The sequence below is a fragment of the Phalacrocorax aristotelis genome, chromosome 9 (genome assembly GCF_949628215.1).
Source record: "Phalacrocorax aristotelis chromosome 9, bGulAri2.1, whole genome shotgun sequence".
NCBI lineage: Eukaryota > Metazoa > Chordata > Aves > Suliformes > Phalacrocoracidae > Phalacrocorax > Phalacrocorax aristotelis.
The window spans coordinates 27,091,779-27,109,668 of record NC_134284.1 but is presented as its reverse complement, the minus strand read 5'-3'; the positions used below and the strand labels follow the sequence as shown (position 1 = coordinate 27,109,668).

The following is a 17,890-nucleotide window of genomic DNA, read 5'->3' as shown; positions in this document are numbered from 1 at the left end:
GCTCTCGAGACGCATGTGCAAGGGCAATTGCCGGCGCCGCAACCCGGAAACGGAGGGCGTGCGCACCTCAGCCACGCCCCCGTACTCCGCGTTCGAGGAAGCATGATAGCAAATTAGCGAGGAGGGCCGCGTAAGGGGCGGGCTCAGCTGGCCGCAGCCCTCACGAGCGGCTCCGCGGGGGCTCCACGACCTACAGGGTAGCACTTGCCCTGAGGGGCTCGCCGAGGTGCGTGTGCCCCCGCCGGCAGTGCTGAACGCGCCTCTCCATCGCCGCTCCTCCTCCGGCTCCGCAGAAGCGATCGTTACCGGAACGAAAAGCGTTCCGCCCGCTCCTTGAGCAGCGCCTTGCCATTGGCTGTCCTCCCGGAGCGATCGCTTCGAGGAGTTGCGATTGGTCTGCCATTGGCGACGTCGCAGGCAAGCTGCTCGCCGATTGGCTACGGCCTGGGCGAGCTCTGGCGGGGGGTTCGTAACGGGGGTGAGGGCAGTATGGCAGCCGGGCCGGCAGGCCCGGGGTGGGGGGCGGCGGTGTCCCTCCGCCGGTGAATGTGTCCGTCTGCAGCGGGGCGGCTCCGTGCCAGTGGGGTGCACACAACGGCCTGGCGCCCGTCCAGCCAGAGGTCGACATGGTGACGGTCAGTTTCCGTAAGTTTCGGCTTCTGACTCTTGTCCAGACGTTGCTTTACGTAGGTGTTTCTTAAAAATAACGGTTTCTTCTCCTGCATTTGTTCTGTGATCGGGGCCCGCGGCAGCCCCTCCTCCCCCAGGTTCCTTAGGTCATGTACCCTCACGTACCGCCTAGCGTCCGCCGCGCCGCTTGGTAAAGATGGGCTGAGCAACAGCGACAAACCCCGGGGTGCTCCTCGAGGCCGCCGTAGGCCGAACTGCGGCGGTTTAGGCCAAAGTGTTAAAAAGCGTTTGATGTTCTTATAAGAAGCTTGTTTTAACGCTTTAATACTTAATTTGCTTTTAGGTAATCAAAATACATTTGCCTACGCAATGTACGAATAGCCCTGGATCACTCCAAACTGCGCGTGCACGAGATCTTTAGTTGAAAATGAAGAGCTGGCGTAAAGGCGGGCAGGGTAGGAATGGCTGTCCCTGCCTCTTCGCAAGCTTCTACCCAGAGCCAAAGCACGCCGCGGAATGACAAGCAATTAAAATTGCTAGTAATTCTTAACTACACTATTATTAGCTGATCCCTTTAATAGCGTATATGTTAACGGCCATATGAACCAAGGTGCTGAATTGTTACTTTTTCTAAGGTAACTGATAAATATATTGTTAAAAAATAAAAAAGATTATTCCTACAAGCTTTTCACATTGAATGATGCCTATTTTTTGTTGCATGTATATCTGATAAAAGCCACTTTAACAACAGACCATTCATTCCGGTGCCATATCAGGAAATGGACTGGGACCAGTTTGACTTGAACCCTAAAGTAATTGCTGCCCTTAAGAAAGGTAACTTAATTTGCCAACGTCTTGCTGGTAGATCTGTCGCCGTAGTGTCTGTCTTTACCTAATTGTACGTTTGTGGGTGTAAGCATATAGATGTACAGCAGCATTTCAGAACTGTAATAAAGCATTTCATAAGCAGGTTTTTCTGAGTCATCGGAAGTGGTGGCTTTTCCTCATGGTCCAATAATAATTTTCCAAACAATTTTATAGACTGTGATCTTACATTGAAAGTAAATGTTGCTTGCCCTGCTTACAAGGATGCAGTGTAGGTAAGCTTCAAGTAAATGATTAGTAGAATGTGGGAAAATGTTTTCTTTTGTGCCTAAGATTGTAATCCAGCCAAAAATATTTATAAAAATTCTTCTTATTTCAGCTGACATAAAATCAATAAAAGAGATTTTAAATCTTTCTGGAGCAGACTTGCAAAGATTGATGAAACTGTCCAATGCAGATATACAGTGCTTGCTGAAAACAGTCTCTCACGCGCTAAGGAGAAATAGTATGTTTACAGGTAATATAATCACTACAAAAAGAAGGGTTCTATTTGAATCTTAACATACTGTCACTGGGAGGAAATAACATTTTGGCTCCTCATCTCACAGTAATGTGATTCTAGAAATGAAAAGGGAAGTGTTTTTGCTGTGCTGTAGTGAATTATTTAACTATCCTAACGAGAGCTCCTCTGAGGCCTTGAAGGTAGCTGGAAGTGGATAGGTGCCTTCAGGATCAAGCCTCCCTGAAACAGGCCAAAAATGATTCTCCAGTCTAGAAACCTTGATGAGAGGAAAATATTCCTTCTTTCTTTTGGACAAGTTGAAAAACTTACATAATATATTATAACCTATTTAAACACCTCATTCTGAACCAAGCAGGACCTAATAGCTTCTCCTGTACAAATATTTCATGGCAGCTCTTTGCTTAGAATTTATTTTCTTTTGATTTGCATATATCTTCAGGCCCTGGCCAGATACCTGGTATGCTGTTTCATAGTCTGCTGTAGCTTTCCATTTCCATAATTGAACCTTGCTGGCAGTGTTTTCTTGGAGAGTAGCTTTCCATGGAGACTCCTTAGAGGTAGAGAAAGGGGAAAATAAAAAGCTCGAGAGGAGGAAAGGCCTCAGTGTGAACTACCAGCTTTTGAACAGGCATTCAGTCAGTAGGCACTGTGGGGAAAGGGAGGTGGGGAAGGCCAGGCTGAATTAGAAAAATGGCCCATCGACACAGAAAGCATCCTTTCTAGATATAAACCTGCCACGCAGCCTCTGTTTTGTATCATTGGGTGTTAGAAAGATATTAAATGAAACTTTTTTTCTTTTTATTTTCTCTCTAATCTTTTAAAAAAAATGCAAAACCCTGCAGCACTTCAGCTCTACCAAGATAAAGACCATTTCACCTCCCAACACCAGAAGCTAAGCCTAGGATGTTCAGTACTAGATAACTTGTTAAAAGGCGGCATTCCTTTAGTGGGAATCACAGAACTTGCTGGGGAAAGTTCTGCTGGGAAGACTCAGATTAGTTTACAGCTTTGCCTTTGTGTGCAGTATCCTTACAAATATGGTGGATTAGAGTCTGGTAAGTACTGAAATGTAAATATCAATTAATTTGCCGTTTGGGGGAATATACTGTCTTTAAGAACATCATCAGTGTATTGAAGTAGATGCACGTAGTCAGTGCATGTCTTACCCTTCTGCAATAGCATTGGTAGTAAGCTAGTTAGTAATGCATCTTTGCAGAGAGAAAAGCAGGCTGTGTACGTGCCCTGCATCGCAACATAATTTAATACAAAATTACTGTTGGCTGTTGTTTACCTGCCTGCCACTGTGGGCTAAACTAGACACACATGCAGACAATATATGAAAAGCATTGCCTTCATAAGTACTTATTCACTCCTTGTGTAACAACCACAGCAAAACAGCTTGTCAGATAATTTTCCACAAACATCTTGGGTATACGGAATATGTTCCCTAGTTGGGGTTTCAAATTTCAAAGAATATTTAGTTTTATAACAACAATTGAAGTGATTTACAGAGTAAAATTGATGGAAATCTGATCAAAGAAAGTTAACATTGTTCTGCCAAAGTAGGTAGGTTTATTCTTTGATTAGAGAGAGTATGGGGGTTTTAACCGTCTATTGTGTTAATCTAACTCCTAATATTTTGGGGGATTTTAGCATTATATGCTGTCTTAGAAAGGGAGGAAACCTCTGTCACTTCTGAGAGTGCAGTGTCCTGGTAGTCTGCCCAGGGTGTGTTTGGCTGTGATCTTGCTCTTCCTTCCATGCAGCACTGGGTTTAATTTGGCAGCTCAGTAGTTTGTTGTGGGGCAACTTAATTACTTCTGGTACTATATCCACCCACATGGAAAATCATGGAATGTCCACATGAAGATCTTGCTTAAAGGGTAGTAATTAGCCTGTGGCTTTTATTACTTTGCTTTAAGTTACATCATTAATCAGAGCAGAAGCAAATATATTTTGTTTGATTCCTTTGTGTGCAGCTGCTAACAGCTGCAACTAGTCTGAATGCAAATACATTTTTATTCATGCCCCAGCACTTCTCCCTGTTTATGTTGAAAGAAAGGAGCAAACCAGAATAGAGTACAGAAGAAGGTGCCCAACATCCTAATGGAATTCTTGTCTCTTGTGCCAGACTACAGTCTTCCTTGTAGGGCTACAAAATGACAAGTCTTTCCCTTATTTGTGTTTGAAGATGGTTCTTTTTTCATATGCTCCTAGCACTCATGCCAGTACGATTGCTTTGTCATCTCCATGATCCCGATCTAACTACTCTGAAGTGTTTCATGGAAGACAGGATAGAATGGCCATCATATCATGGTAGATGGATTGGATACATTGGCTATTCTGCATGGCTAGATCCCGTATCCCATATATGGCCATGATGGAATGGACACCACATCACAGCTCCTGTGAGAGAGCCAGAGTGTTTTGGAAGGGCTGAGAGGACAGAACTTTTTAGGATCTTGAAGCGGTAGAAGGCAGAAATACCCTGCCGCAGGAGCTGGAGAGCTAAGGGAGTGGTGGAATCCTAATTCGTGCAGTTCTGTTCTCTCTGTGGTATCTTGCTGTATGTTAGACTGCATACAGTCATAGCAGGAGATACTGTTTGCATAGCACTTAGAAAGCAAAACAACTTCTCTGCAGCCTATAAATAAGGGTTGTTTTGAGTCTCTCATGAGAAACACAGGAATTAAAAGCTTATGTTGAGTATGAGGAGTTTTGTTCTTTAGGAAACAAGGAGAAAAGCAATGCTTAGTAGCTATCACACAAGTCTAGTACAACCAATAGAAGATTAATCTCAGTGCTAAAGTTCTGCTGATGATCTAAAATTATGGTGGTTTGTTGTTTTTGGTTGGTTGTTTTTGATCTTTGGGATTTGGGGTGTTTTTTTTAGTGCTACAGACTTCCTCTCTCAAGTGGTGATGTTGAAATACATTTCTTCAGACAGTATGGATTTATTGTGTATTTACTTCATTTCACTTAGTGCTAATCTTGTTTACGATTCTCAGTGCTAGGAGGTTAGCAGCAAAGACATTAGGACGTCCTTTGCCTCAAGGTTCTCTTCCTGCCATTCTAAGAATGTCAGTTATGGTCAACTGTATGTTGGCCAAATTTATTTTATATGCCCATATTCATAACTAACACATTAATAGAATGACAAATTCATATCCATATTAGAATTCTGAATTAGAAAAAAATGTTTGCTACCGATTCTTGTTAGATGGCTGCTTTGATACATGACAGATTATGTTCATAGGATTCAAAATTTGTCGTTCTCTGAGAGCAGGGTTTTTTAGTGGTTTGGGTTTTTGTTTGTTCATTTTTGGAGTGGTTTCTGGTTAACAACCAGCACAGCACTTTCATCAGCCTAAATAACAGTAAAGCACTGGGATTTGATTAAATAGCTGTTTTCTGTTTGGTTTTTGTGGACCTGTGAGGAAAGATGCTTGTAAGATTGCTGGGGATCACTGACTTATTAAGAGCGTTTCTCAGCTTCTTTCTCAAAAGTGATTCTTGACTTGCTGTTGGTGCTGACAGCTTCCTAACAAACTGTGAACAGCACGATGCCATAGGCTTTTTCTGTTTGTGTTGTACTAGTCTCCCTTTCTTATTTAGGTTATAGCAATTCACTTATCTTTAAAGATATGTGAATATTAAGTGCTTTTGCCTTATAATTAGGCATCAGTCTTCAATATTAGAGTTTAGTTATTGGTCAGTCTCTTCTAGCCCTTGTAACGTTGCTGTGAAGCACCTCCTGTGTTGTTTTAATGCACAGGTGTGTGTTCTCATTAACCAAATGTTTCAGGGTGGTGCAAACTGAAGAGCACAAATGACAGCTGAAGAGGCTTGATGAAGGTCCAGTAGGAGAAAGTGCCACTCTCATTGTACTGTGAAACTAAAATTTTAAATGAAGGCAAAGCTTATCTGATATATTTTGTGTGGCTTAGCTCTCTTAAAGTTCAAGATGAAAATTACATATTGTTTTGTGGAATGAGCAGCACTTAAATAAAAAAGAAAAGATCGCCCCAATGTATATTTTGGAGAAATCACAAATGGACCAGTTATGTACTTGGAGTACTATATCTGCTGTAGTAGATTTAACTGGTGTCAAAGAAGCATCACAGCAGAGTAAAAGATTGGCAGGTGTCTGAATGCTGGTATTTCCAAAACTAAACTGAGGCAGGAAATAGTCTGTGAAGTAGAACTGTTCTTAAGAAGGAATTAATCTTGATTTTTTTTTTTAAACAAGTGTTTCACTAAAAAAAAATTAACCTGAATAAATGTGTTCACTTGAACTTCAAAACTGCTGTCATGATTTTACAAAGAGGATAGCGTCTATCTATTGATGAGGAATTTTAAATCTAGGTTGCTGGGCCAGTGGAGCAGAGAGGACCAGATTTCTGCTTCTCCAGCTGTTCTTTTTTGCCTACAGGTATTACAGCTGTAGGATTACCTTGTTTGCCTTGATTTACTTGTTCATCAGGTATAAATGTGAAACTGGGCCACAATTGCGTATGTGTTTATAATAATACATATACTTGTTTGATCATTCTATACTCTCCTGCTTTTGCCTTGTGTTTGTTCCTATCACTGTTCTTATTACTGTGCTGAAATTATCTGCAAAGATTATCTTTATGAGAATTTTATGTTTCTTTTTCTCCAGATAAGTTAATTTTGATAAAAATGTATCTTTTCAGCAAGTTTCTCCAATTCTCTGTTTTGAAACATCTTGACTATTGCAATAACTCTGTATCGAAATACAGTTGTCCAATGGATCTAAATACAGCTGTCAGGAAATGCAGACCTGCATTTGAAAAAAAACAACCACCATGAAGTCTTAAGTAATGGGCATTCTGTCCTTTTTAAGTAAAGCAAGGAGAGGACAAAGGACATGCTGCCTAAGGCAGGTCTGATTTTTAGAAAGCAGGTGATTTCTCTGGAAGCCAGTATTCACAGCAAAAAAAACCCCTGTCTTTCAGAATTAGGCAATGTTGTGCAAAAGGCAAGCAGCTGTGGGTAAGAATGGTAGTTGAAAAGTCCGGAATGTTTTACCTGAGGAACCGCTAAGTTACTATGCTAACTTGTGTCAGCATAGCTTTTGCTAGTATGAAATTCAGAAACCACATGGGCTTAAGAAAGCTGCATTTCATGGTGGGTTTTCTTTATTTCTTTGTTTGTTTACTTGGTTTTGAATTTGCACCGTAATGATTTTCAGTTTTGTTGTGTAGATGTTGCAAGACAAAATTGGCTTGTCTGAGTGAATACTGGTGCTAGATACATATAATGTCAAATTTGTGATTAGAAATTTTTCTTGACTTACTGGCGTTTTAGAAATCAAGAAACTGAATATCTGATTAGGAATGCATGAACTGCCCTTAGCAAAGACACCTGCCTATTTGATACTCAGCTGTCACTGTCAAGGTAGAGAGTGATATGAAAATTAGTCTAATTAACAATTAACCTAGGGAAATAATCAAGGAAGTTAAAGTTCACCTAATTAACTGTTTAATAGTTCGCTATTTAAAAAGCCTTAAGCAGTGAAGTGATGGAATTAGTAGCTTACTGTGTTTTCCTCACCTGAGCTTCATTCAAGTTCAGATAGTATTCAACAAGCTGCTGATGTCACTGTAAACTTAGTGGATTCAAGTAATTCTGGGCTTATCTTCTCTTTTTTTTATTTTCGTTCTTTGCTGATGGAAATTTGTGAATGTGTATGTGCTCATTTGTATCTAGAGATATTCATATGACTTCAGCTGTCGTAATTACCAAAGACAGCGTTTATGCCCACAGTTTAAAAATCAGAATTTCATCCGCTCAAATGCTAGGAAGAAAGTGAGGAAAGTACAGAAAATATTTGTGGTTCAAATTCTTACTTTTTAATATGTTGTAGTTCATGAATTGTGATCAGATCATGACTACTCTGACCACTAATGCTTTATTGTAGTCCTCATTCACTGTCAAATGTTGTAAACTGCCAACAACCCTCAGGTCCCTCTAACATAAGTACATACGTAATGAAATTTGGAAAGTTAAGAATGGAGACTGAATATTCTAGTGATAAATGCTATTGTCTGCCATGGCCAAGGAAAGGAAAAAGAAGCCGAAGTATTACCTGTTACTAGGTAGAATGGAAATAGAAATTGTGGAATTTCAGTACCTCCTTTGGAAGGTGTGGATGATGATGAAATAGTTTTCCATGTGTTAATAATTGAGGAAGGTCTTCAATTCTCCCCTGTCAAAGACAATTTTTTTTAATGAGTGGGCATGGGCAGATTTTTTTTGCTCTACTGGATAGCCTTGAGTATTTAAAAAGAAGATAATTTTTTTAAAAAAAATGTTTCACATGTGAAGCAGGGTGATGTATGTAAGAATTTACAGTGGGGTTGGGAAGAGTTAAGATGAAAATACAAGTTTAGCCATAAAGAAAATTAGGTTTAGCCTCATCTTTGTCCTATATAGAATTGAATTCTCAGAATTCAATACCCTGCGTTATACAGGTGTCCATCAGCAAAATATTTTTATTGACAAAGTAGCTATTACTTGTTACTTGATCCAGTCCTGAGGTCTTCCAATTTCTACTACTGGATATAGTTTCATATTTTTTTATTCAGTGGAATATATAGAGGATTTGGAAGTTGCCTCTGGAAAGGGGACGTTCCGTTCCCTGGAGAGCCAGCGCAGGGGGGGACTGTTGGGGTATAAATGTCCAGGATGTCTCGTGCTGCCAAGCCCATCACCTGCCAAGCTGTTAGCAGCTTCAGCCGTCTCAGTGAGTGGACTTAATCCTTAGATGTAACCCTGTAAGTATTAGCTGATAGTTCTGGCTAGTTCTGCAATAACAGTAACAGTTTTTTATAAAGAAAAAACTGCATGTAAATCTGTTCTCTTTCCCTGACATCTTTGATGTGTATGGCTAATTTTCTCTGCAGTAATGTATACTTGTTAACCGAGGACCACAGTAAAAATGTATAGACATCACTCACAGTAACGTGATTGAAGTATAATGCTTTTTATTTAATCTGCCATTTTCAGGAAGAGTTAATTGGACTGAGATTGGATGAGTGATCCTCTTCAAAACAGTTTACAAATAATGGCAATAAGTACCCCCCTATATGTACATTTAAAAATAAGAAACTTGAAAACACTGAGTGAAATTAATCAAAGTACTAATTGTACTGGTGCAGGCTGGAATAGTTAATTTTCTTCATAGTATAGTGCTGTGTTTTGGATTTGTGACCAAGGCAGGCAAACTATGCAGTATCGCTTCATTTGTGGGTTGGAGAAATTATGATACTCGTCATCACCCAAGTTAGGTGGTCAGGTGTTCCGCAGCTGTGCAAAATGAGTGTCACCTAGTAGAGAGTACAAAAATCCCATTGTGTCAGCAGGCACCAAATAAAAGACCTGGCAACTACAGCAGTCATAGGAGTGGTTTTTTTTTTTTTGTCGTTCATTGTTGATTCAACATGGCTGAAAAAAAAAAAAAAGGTAACATGAATTTCCAGGTACGTGCGTCTCGCTCTTGAGTGCAGAATGTGTTATTTTTGTGCTGTTAATAGCACTCCCTGTCCAAGAGCCCTGTTGTAATCACAGAGGTGGTTTCCTTGATTATAGGAGCTGTCTACATTTGTACAGAAGATGTATTCCCAAGTAAACGTTTGCAACAACTCATAGAGCAACAACATAAGCTGCGTGCAGATGTTCCAGCTGAAATCATACAGAAGATCAAATTTGGAAACAGTATTTTTGTTGAGCATGCAGCAGACCTAGTAAGTAGTAGCACAGATTAAGAATGCACAATTAGAAGGCTATAACCCAGTAACCACAGGGGGTTTTGGTATAGCAGACCTTTCAAAAGGCTAAAAGTGAACCGAGATCTGTAATGAATAATTCTTAATCACTGCAATTTGCTGCTAGGGAACTGTCTGTTACAGTGTTTTATTATGAAAGATATTGAAAGATAAATATTAATATTTCAGAATTAGTCACTTAGTGGATTTTTGTAAGTCATTATGTTTATTAAACATGCTACTAGTTCTACTGCAGCTCCTAGGGAGATCTTCATTGAGTTTGCAGACAGGCTATAAATATATATGCAAAAGGTGGTGTGTTTCCTGACTAGCGGTGTAACACCAGAGTGGTTAAACTGCAGTTTGAGCAGATGGGAGGAAAGGATACAAGAAATGATGCCTGGAATAGGTAATGTCACAGCATAATCACAGCAGTGCAGCTGTCTTGCTCCTCTGCCTGTAAGATGTCATTGTATCTTCTCCCCTCCAGTTCTACTAACTTCAGTGCTGCATTCTTGCTTTATAAACCCACATTTTTGTGTGTTTTCTTACGTAGCCATGAATAAGCTCTTTATTGACAGAATGTCAGAAGTTCTGTTTCCACTAAGGCTTGACGGTAGCACTTGTTAAATCATTCCAATCGTTGGGGTTTTTTAATCGTAGTTTGCAGGTGTAAGAAGATCATGTACATAAGTATGCTTGCCACTTACTCGCTGTGTGGTCCAGGCAGCAGCTAAGCTACCTACCTTTTCCATGTCCCTTTCATTGGAAATAGTTCTCATTGTAATTTCTGGAAGCTACAGAGTATGTTACTGTAAAAAGGAGATAGTGACCCTGTAGCAGTATGTGCATATCTAAAATACCCTTAAAAGTAAAGCACTTGCTCACTGGTAAGTCCAGCAACTGCACAATAGATTATTACAATTCATGTATTGCTATGTATAGGTTCAGTTTGTGTGTGCGTGTGCATCCGTACACATAGGATGCATTGCTATATAGAGGTAGGCAGATTATAGCAACTGAAGTAGAAACCCAAATCACAGTTAACAGTCTGTATTTTCTTTCACATCAAAATTTTTTTGACTTGCTTCATTCTGAAGAATCCAGTTGTTTGTGTATTCACTTGAAAAGAATGAGTCTTGTAGGAACAGAAGGACCACATACAAACACGGAAGTGTTTGAAGGGCAACATAGTTTCCTGTATATATACCAGTAAGTGAAACAAAAAAATAGATCCCTTTTCCAGAATGGAAAGTAGTCAAGTAGTCTTTAGAGTAATTTTTGATATTATAAGATTATTTTGTAAAAAGCAGCTCAGGTAGTAGAATAGATCTTACTGTAATTCAGACTTGAGAACTGCAGTTTAATTTTAAAAGCCGTGGAACGCTAGAGGATATGATATGTAATTTTGGATGCATATAAGCTCTTAGCTGTGAACCTCTATTGAGGTGTAAAGTGTGGCACCCATCATAACAACTGGGACTCTCACATTATTGCTTTTTTTTGCCACATTGAAATTTCTGGTGGCCAGAAGCTGAGATGATCACCGTGAGCTTGTTCTTCCTGCTCAGCTGCTGTGGACCACGCTATTAAAGACAAGATTCCCTGCCTTTACAAGGACCTTTCATCTAATACAGTTATTCTTATGTGACAGAGGTCGCACCCTACAAAACATTTGTTAGTTAAACTTCCTGCAATTGAAATGTTTGGTGACTTCAAAATGTTCAATTAGCAAAGCTTTCAATAGGGCAAATATAAGCTGCAGCTACTCGTGTTTATAAGATTCTTGATCAGTATGGATTTGATGTAGCAACTCTGTATTTTACTGTTAATATGTCATTAGTGGAACAGCAGCACAGTCTCTAACTTCTGTTTTGAATATTTAATGCTAGTCTCAAGTCCTCAGTGTTTCAGTGAGAGCCACTCCTGCAAAACAGGAACGGTTTAGGATTGTAGCATTGCATTTTTGGGATTTTGAAATGTTGATAAATAAGTGATTTAAGGCAGAGCTGCAGATAACTGTATGTGGCAGTTTGGTCTCCTAATTTTTTTTCTTAAGGTAAAAACCACAAGACATTTGTGTAAAATGGTTACTAGTGAGACTTAAAGATCCACAAACTCAGTTTATGATTAGAAACTCCATCAGTTTGTGTTTCAGTGATATCTGTAGTTACTATCTGGATTTTACTAATAGAGTTATTTGAACTGTTTTAGTGCTGGCTGTTTGTATTTTGTCGTAGGATACCTTTCACAACTGCATTACTAAAAGGATTTCCCCGCTGCTCACGAGAGGCATGGTGCGGTTGGTGGTCATAGACTCTATTGCTGCTTTGTTTCGATGCGAGTTTGGAGTTTCAGAGTCTGTTATGAAGGCTCGGTATTTGCAGACATTTGGAGCACAGCTTCACAGTTTAAGCACTAGATTCAGGATTCCAATAATCTGCGTTAATCAGGTATGACATCAAAATTGCTTCTCACTTTATAGGGACCCTTTAATAAATGGCTGAGCCAGGGCATGGATGCAGATTTCTTGGTGTTGTATTTAACATTGTCAGCTGAGCATTAATGAATGATGGAAACTGAAGTTTCCTTAAACTGGTGTAGTTTAAACTGATAAAATTTAACTTCTCAAAGTTTAAGACTATCACTTAAGCTCTTAGAGACCGCTAACGTTCTCAAAGGTTGTCTGTTAAAGCTAATGAAAATAGGTATGTGTAGCAACTGCACAGAGCATCAAACTAATATATCAGAGTTCGTTCTTAACACTAGATTCAAATGCCGTCGCCAGCAGGATTGCTCTGGGAGCCCGGCATGCACAGTTACATTCCACATGTACAGGGGACAGTGAAACACCAGCGACTTGGCTGCTTTTTTGTGAAGCTCAGCATTTTTGTGTAACTGCTGAGATAATTAAAGCATTAGAATGCATGCGAGCTGACTCGAGCTGAACCAAAAAAACGCCACGATACTAGTAAAAAAGAATATTCTTTTGAGAAAACTAGACAAGACACTACTTCTATCCTGTAGAAGCAGCATGCCACTGCTCTTAGTCTAATCACAAATCGGAGGAGCACATGAATGCTGGGGTTGAAGCGTTCACACTTGGAACGCAGCCTGACAAGGGGGTAAGTAGATGTGCCGGCAGGCCACTGTTGGGAAACTTCCCTTCCAGAAGGCCTGTCCATCACATGACTAAGTATTCAGCCCTGAGGTTTCCTTCTCACAGCAGAAGAAAAGAGGTAGGGAGAAAAGTTGAACTTGAGAAGTCACAGACCAGAATTTTATAGCAGGAAGAAAGAGGTTTTAGAAACATCCAGCCAACTGTTTGATTTGTTCCTGTTCCCTAGGAGGAGTTCTGGAACTACAGAATGGGCAGTGTGTAAAACCGTATCTTTTCTACCATAAATTGAAGGGAGTGTATTGGAATTCATACCTAGCAGCGATCTGAACAGCCTTCAGGCATGCACAGTGTTTTTATTTTCAGTAAGATGCAGTAGGATTTAAATTCCAGCCTTGAGTTACTCCTAATTTTTTAACCAACTTCTTAGGTAATCTTTCGTAGGGTCAGCTACCTTTTAAGGAAGACTGAGATTTCCTGTAACTGCTTTCTGAATGTTGGTATTAGTAGAGACAATTTGTTCTCCTTGGGAAGCATGGTTTGGATTTTGCTCTTTGTTAAGCAAAGATTTGTGTGTTTCAGCATTTATACTATGAAGCAAAAAAATGCAGTCAAGTTCCTTGGCTAGCTTCTGGGATAATTCCAGCATGGGTACTTGGAAAAAGCCCTTTTTCCTTTTTTTTTTTTTTTTTTGTTTGGTTGGTTGGTTTTTTGAGGGCCCATCTAGGAGGCAAAAGAAGATCTGATTTAAGGGTAGACAAGTCTAGATGTATCCAGTCTCTACCTCGGAACAGTTCAGCATGAGAGGGAAAAGAGTGACTTAGAGAGCATCTTGGCTCTCCCATCATGAGAAGGCAGCGTTATGTTGGTGCTGGCTCTCAACAGATGAGGTCATTGCCTGATGCTGAATGGCAACACTCTGACACTTGCTAACAAAGGGTCCTTCAAATCCATGTTCTAATGGAAGAACTTGACTACGTGAAGTCTGTAGTCACGAAAATAAATTGTAAATATAACAACATTGAGGAAGATTATGGCAGTAAAGTAATCCATTCTGTACATGATATTTAGAGAAGTTGATACAACTTAATTTGCTGTACTTTGTGAAGAAATTGTCTTTTAATGTTATGGCTCTTCCACACAACAGAGGGAGTCAAGAGATGTGGATTTTTGTAGCTTGTCATCAAAGGCAAACTGCTTCATGAAGCAGGCCTTCACAGGTACTGAAAGCATTGAGAACAGGACACCTTCTGGAGATTCGGGCTCTAGTACCTTTTATCTACCGATACAGTGTTGGAACAGTTCTGTGTGTAGCTTTTTGCACACACACCCTTTTTTTAAACCAAATTAAGCACCTAGTACTAGTTAAATTAATAAAAGTTGTAGCTAGCTAAACAGCTGTACCACTGTAAACTAAGATAATACTTCACAACTCGCTTTTAGTTTGCCTTGGAAGAATAAAGGTTTTCTAACTTGGCTTAATATATGATCCAATAACTTGGATTTTCTTGGCTTTGTTCCCTTCCCTGCCCTTCTGTTTGCTAAAAACAAATTCATAACTACAGGTCAGCTTCAAATATTGTTTTCCTGCTTTAGGTGACGGATGCAGTGAGCGACTCAGAAGCTGCTCAGTGCAGCTGTAGGTAAGTCATCCACAACGGAAATGTAACAATGTCATACACAGCAGCATTTAACCACTATATTTCTTATAACCCCAGTATAAATTACCAGAGCATATTAAGAGCGGCAGTGCATTTGCCCAGCAACGCTGCGTTTGCTGGAGATCAGCAATAACTAACATGCTGTAAAGTGGAATAAACTGTTATATAGCCTAATCAGCAAGGTAGGGGGAAAAATTCTCTGGAGTTAGTGGCTGGTGTTCGTGCCTATACAAGAGTATTTTTGCATCTCTCTTGTCTCAGATGTAACTGAGCGCATTTTCTGTCTGCTTAAAAAAAAATGTAGCAACCAAACCTTATGGGTTGGTTTTGTTACCTGCTTAAGAAAAAAAAAGTAGTATCTTTTGACACCAAGATATTTACAGGATTCAAACATACACATTTGTTGTTTGAATCATAACTATCATCTTGATTTACTAGGTAAGCTAGGTGCTACATAAATGTGTTTTTGCGAGGAGTTAGTTATGTCCTCAGATTCAGAAACGGACACAGACCAAGGATAAGGGTAAGGTTTTTTTACCCTGGTTATCCTGTAATTCTTTTACCGGAGAGATTGTATTTTCTCCAGGAAAAAAAAAAAGTTGTTTTAAACTTTGGGTTGAAAGCAGTATGGACATGGTGTTATATCTACCCAACATTTCTAAATATACCTTCAAATGGAATCCAGGGCCAACAGTTACACACTTAAATTACTTAAAGTTCAACCATTTATCTATTGCTATTTTCCTGTCACAATAGGGCACCCGTCAAGACAGAGGCAGGTACTCACTGTGGCTGTAGTTGGAAGAATGACTGTATTATTCTGTAGAGAAGCTCTTGTCTTCCAGTTGTTACCTTGCTATAGAGAGAACCTAGTGTATACTTTTGTGAGTATACCCTGTAATCTCTGTCTTTGAAGCTCTATAGTTTTAAATATAGCAAACAACAGTAAACATAGAAACAGTAGATCATTTTTTCCAGTGTAATTTTGTTACAACAGAAAACATTTCATATTAAATTCATACACGCATAAATCTGTAATGCTTTCTTTATAGCATAGTGGGTAGCAGAGTCTCTCCATCACTTGGAATAACCTGGGCAAATCAACTGCTAATGAGACTGATGGTCAGCCGAACATCACAACCCGAACAATCACCTGGAGTCACGTCACACCACACTGGAAGCGTGAGGACTTTAAGAGTAGTTTTTGCTCCTCATCTCCCTCCATCCTTTTGCTACTATACAGTAAAATTGGAAGGTGTAACAGGCATAAAATAAATCCATTGCACAACAAAGCATCCTGCTCCAAAAAGGTATCAAAACTACTTTGGTTCAGGAAGAATTACTAGTAAAATGAAATTCTTCCTAGATGAGAGAAGTAGATGCTGAAATACATAAACGCTGACGATCCTTTAAGCCTTGTCTACACTGTGAAAGATGATCTTTTTATACTTGGATGTATGCTCATCAGCCTTCCCTTGTGAGGTTAAGTTTTCTGAAGGAGAGTAAGGCTGTGGGCAGGTGGAGGCTGCACACTGAAGTGTGATCTGGGGCAACCTCCATGTTGGTGGAGGGATGATTTTTAATAGCATACTCACCTAGAAACAGCATTTACTGAAAGTGTGTACTTTCTCTGTTTCCACACTCAAAGGGACTCCAACCAGTTAATAATGCCTGATGGTGCGTCTAGTCGTTGTGCTGCCATTACGTACAGCCATTCTTCTGTCTATAGGGCCTCAGAAATAACATAAAGCAGCTTTGCCACAAAGCAGCTATCCTATCTTAAAGCCACTTTTTATTAGGATTAAAAAATACTAGAAAGATACTTGATTTTTAACGTTTTACTGCAAGAATCAAAACTGTACTGCTTTTGTGCTATAGGGGCCTATCTAGCTTCATAGAACTTCCACAAATTTTTTTTAAATAGTTCTTTTTCACTCTTCTGCTTTCCAGTTCCCTCTCCTTGCCTCTTTAGCATCGTCCATTTGAAAAATAACAAATGCCATGCCCCTCGCCCCTTGTTCTGTCTGCCCACCTCTGAAGCTGGGTACCCAGGGAAGCAAAGGCTCTCTGTTTGTTCCTCCTGTTCTTGCGCACGGCTCTGTGCTGCGTTGGCTCTGGACAGCGGTGCTGAGCCGCTCCGGGAGCGCCGCCCCGCTACCTCTGTCCTACCGCTGGGCGCTTAGCTGAGTTGTGCTTCCGACGGGCACCTGTTGCTGGTCTTGTCCATCTATGGAGCTATTACTCTTCCCAGGTTTTTGTTGTTGTTAAAGCTTTACATGTGTTTTCTTTCCTGCTTTGCACTATTCAGCACTTTTTTTTTTATTGTCCACAGATGACTGCTATGGTATCTGCTTTTGCTCAGTAAAGCACCTCATGCACCTTTCCAAAGGCCTTAGACCTTATCTGGCCTACATTATGCGCCTGCTCTGAGCAGTGTAAAATGCTCGCTTGTATCGCATATTTGTTAAGCTTTCAGATATCCCCAGGTTGCCCAAACAAGAACTCCACCAGAGCCTTATGTTCCCTGTAGTTTCATTGCTCAGTTCTGTCTTTCAGCATGTGAGCCCCTTTTGTTCTCTGCAGTATAAATAAACCCTTTTCCATGAATACATGTTCAGAGGCCTGACTGTCACTTGGTAAAAGGCAAGGCCAGCCAAATGCCTGTTGTGTTCTTCAGGTACCCTGTATTAGCAAAGAGCCAAGTCCTCTACCTTTCCCTATTGCAAGTAATACTCTGTGAGGACAGCGCAGCCATCTTGTTTCATGGAAGCATGCAGCTGGGTAGCAGAAAGGAAAAGTTCTGTGTAGCTGAGGCACACTGTGTCAGCAGGAACTCTCTGGCAGAAGCCTTCTTGGAGGACAACTGAGTGTAATACAAGGAAGCGAGACCCAGGAAGACAGGAACTGTGTGAGTGCCTCAGGGAAGTTCTTGAGGAGAGCTGGCACAGTTGCACCTCAAAGCCAAAGGAACTCTGAACAAGCAGAAGGAAGGATGCCTTCGGTGCCTTCTGAGATCCCTTCACACATCAAAGAGTACCTTGTGCAAACAGCTTAACAAATTGCCTCTAAATCTCTCCTCTAAAATGTCTCAATTCTGTATTTGAAAAGAAACATGCTCTCTGGTTTTTTGTTTTTTTTTTTAATAAAATCCAACCATGAAGCATTGAAGTCTTGGTGTACTCAATCTAAGGAAAAAGTGAGTGCGGTGCAGCTCAGGGCATGGCTGCCTCAGTCTTCACATCCTTATGCTCCATGACTCCTTCCTAACAATTTTAATGATGAAATAAATACAGCATAGGTGACATTCAAATTATTCTCTCCTGCTCCTGGCCTGCTTATCTGA

At 40.2% G+C, this 17,890-nt stretch overlaps 1 protein-coding gene across 12 annotated transcripts; it reads left to right on the top strand.

The window, feature by feature from the left end:
• Positions 1-94: 94 nt before the first annotated feature.
• On the top strand, positions 95-17,710 carry XRCC3 (X-ray repair cross complementing 3). 12 transcript variants are annotated; one of them, XM_075104027.1, is made up of 10 exons: positions 414-645; positions 974-1,265; positions 1,367-1,464; positions 1,835-1,972; positions 2,821-3,033; positions 9,593-9,747; positions 12,009-12,221; positions 14,483-14,529; positions 15,600-15,729; positions 17,225-17,710. In XM_075104027.1, the coding sequence occupies exons 2-10, from the start codon at positions 1,231-1,233 to the stop codon at positions 17,285-17,287; spliced, it is 1,092 nt and encodes a 363-aa protein (XP_074960128.1). In that variant the 5' UTR covers positions 414-645; positions 974-1,230; the 3' UTR covers positions 17,288-17,710. The 12 variants fall into 12 exon arrangements, with proteins under 12 accessions (XP_074960133.1, XP_074960140.1, XP_074960128.1 ...); XM_075104026.1 differs by having other exon boundaries at positions 15,600-15,857; XM_075104032.1 differs by lacking the exon at positions 974-1,265 and having other exon boundaries at positions 95-645; positions 1,382-1,464; positions 15,600-15,857.
• The last annotated feature ends 180 nt before the right edge of the window (positions 17,711-17,890 follow it).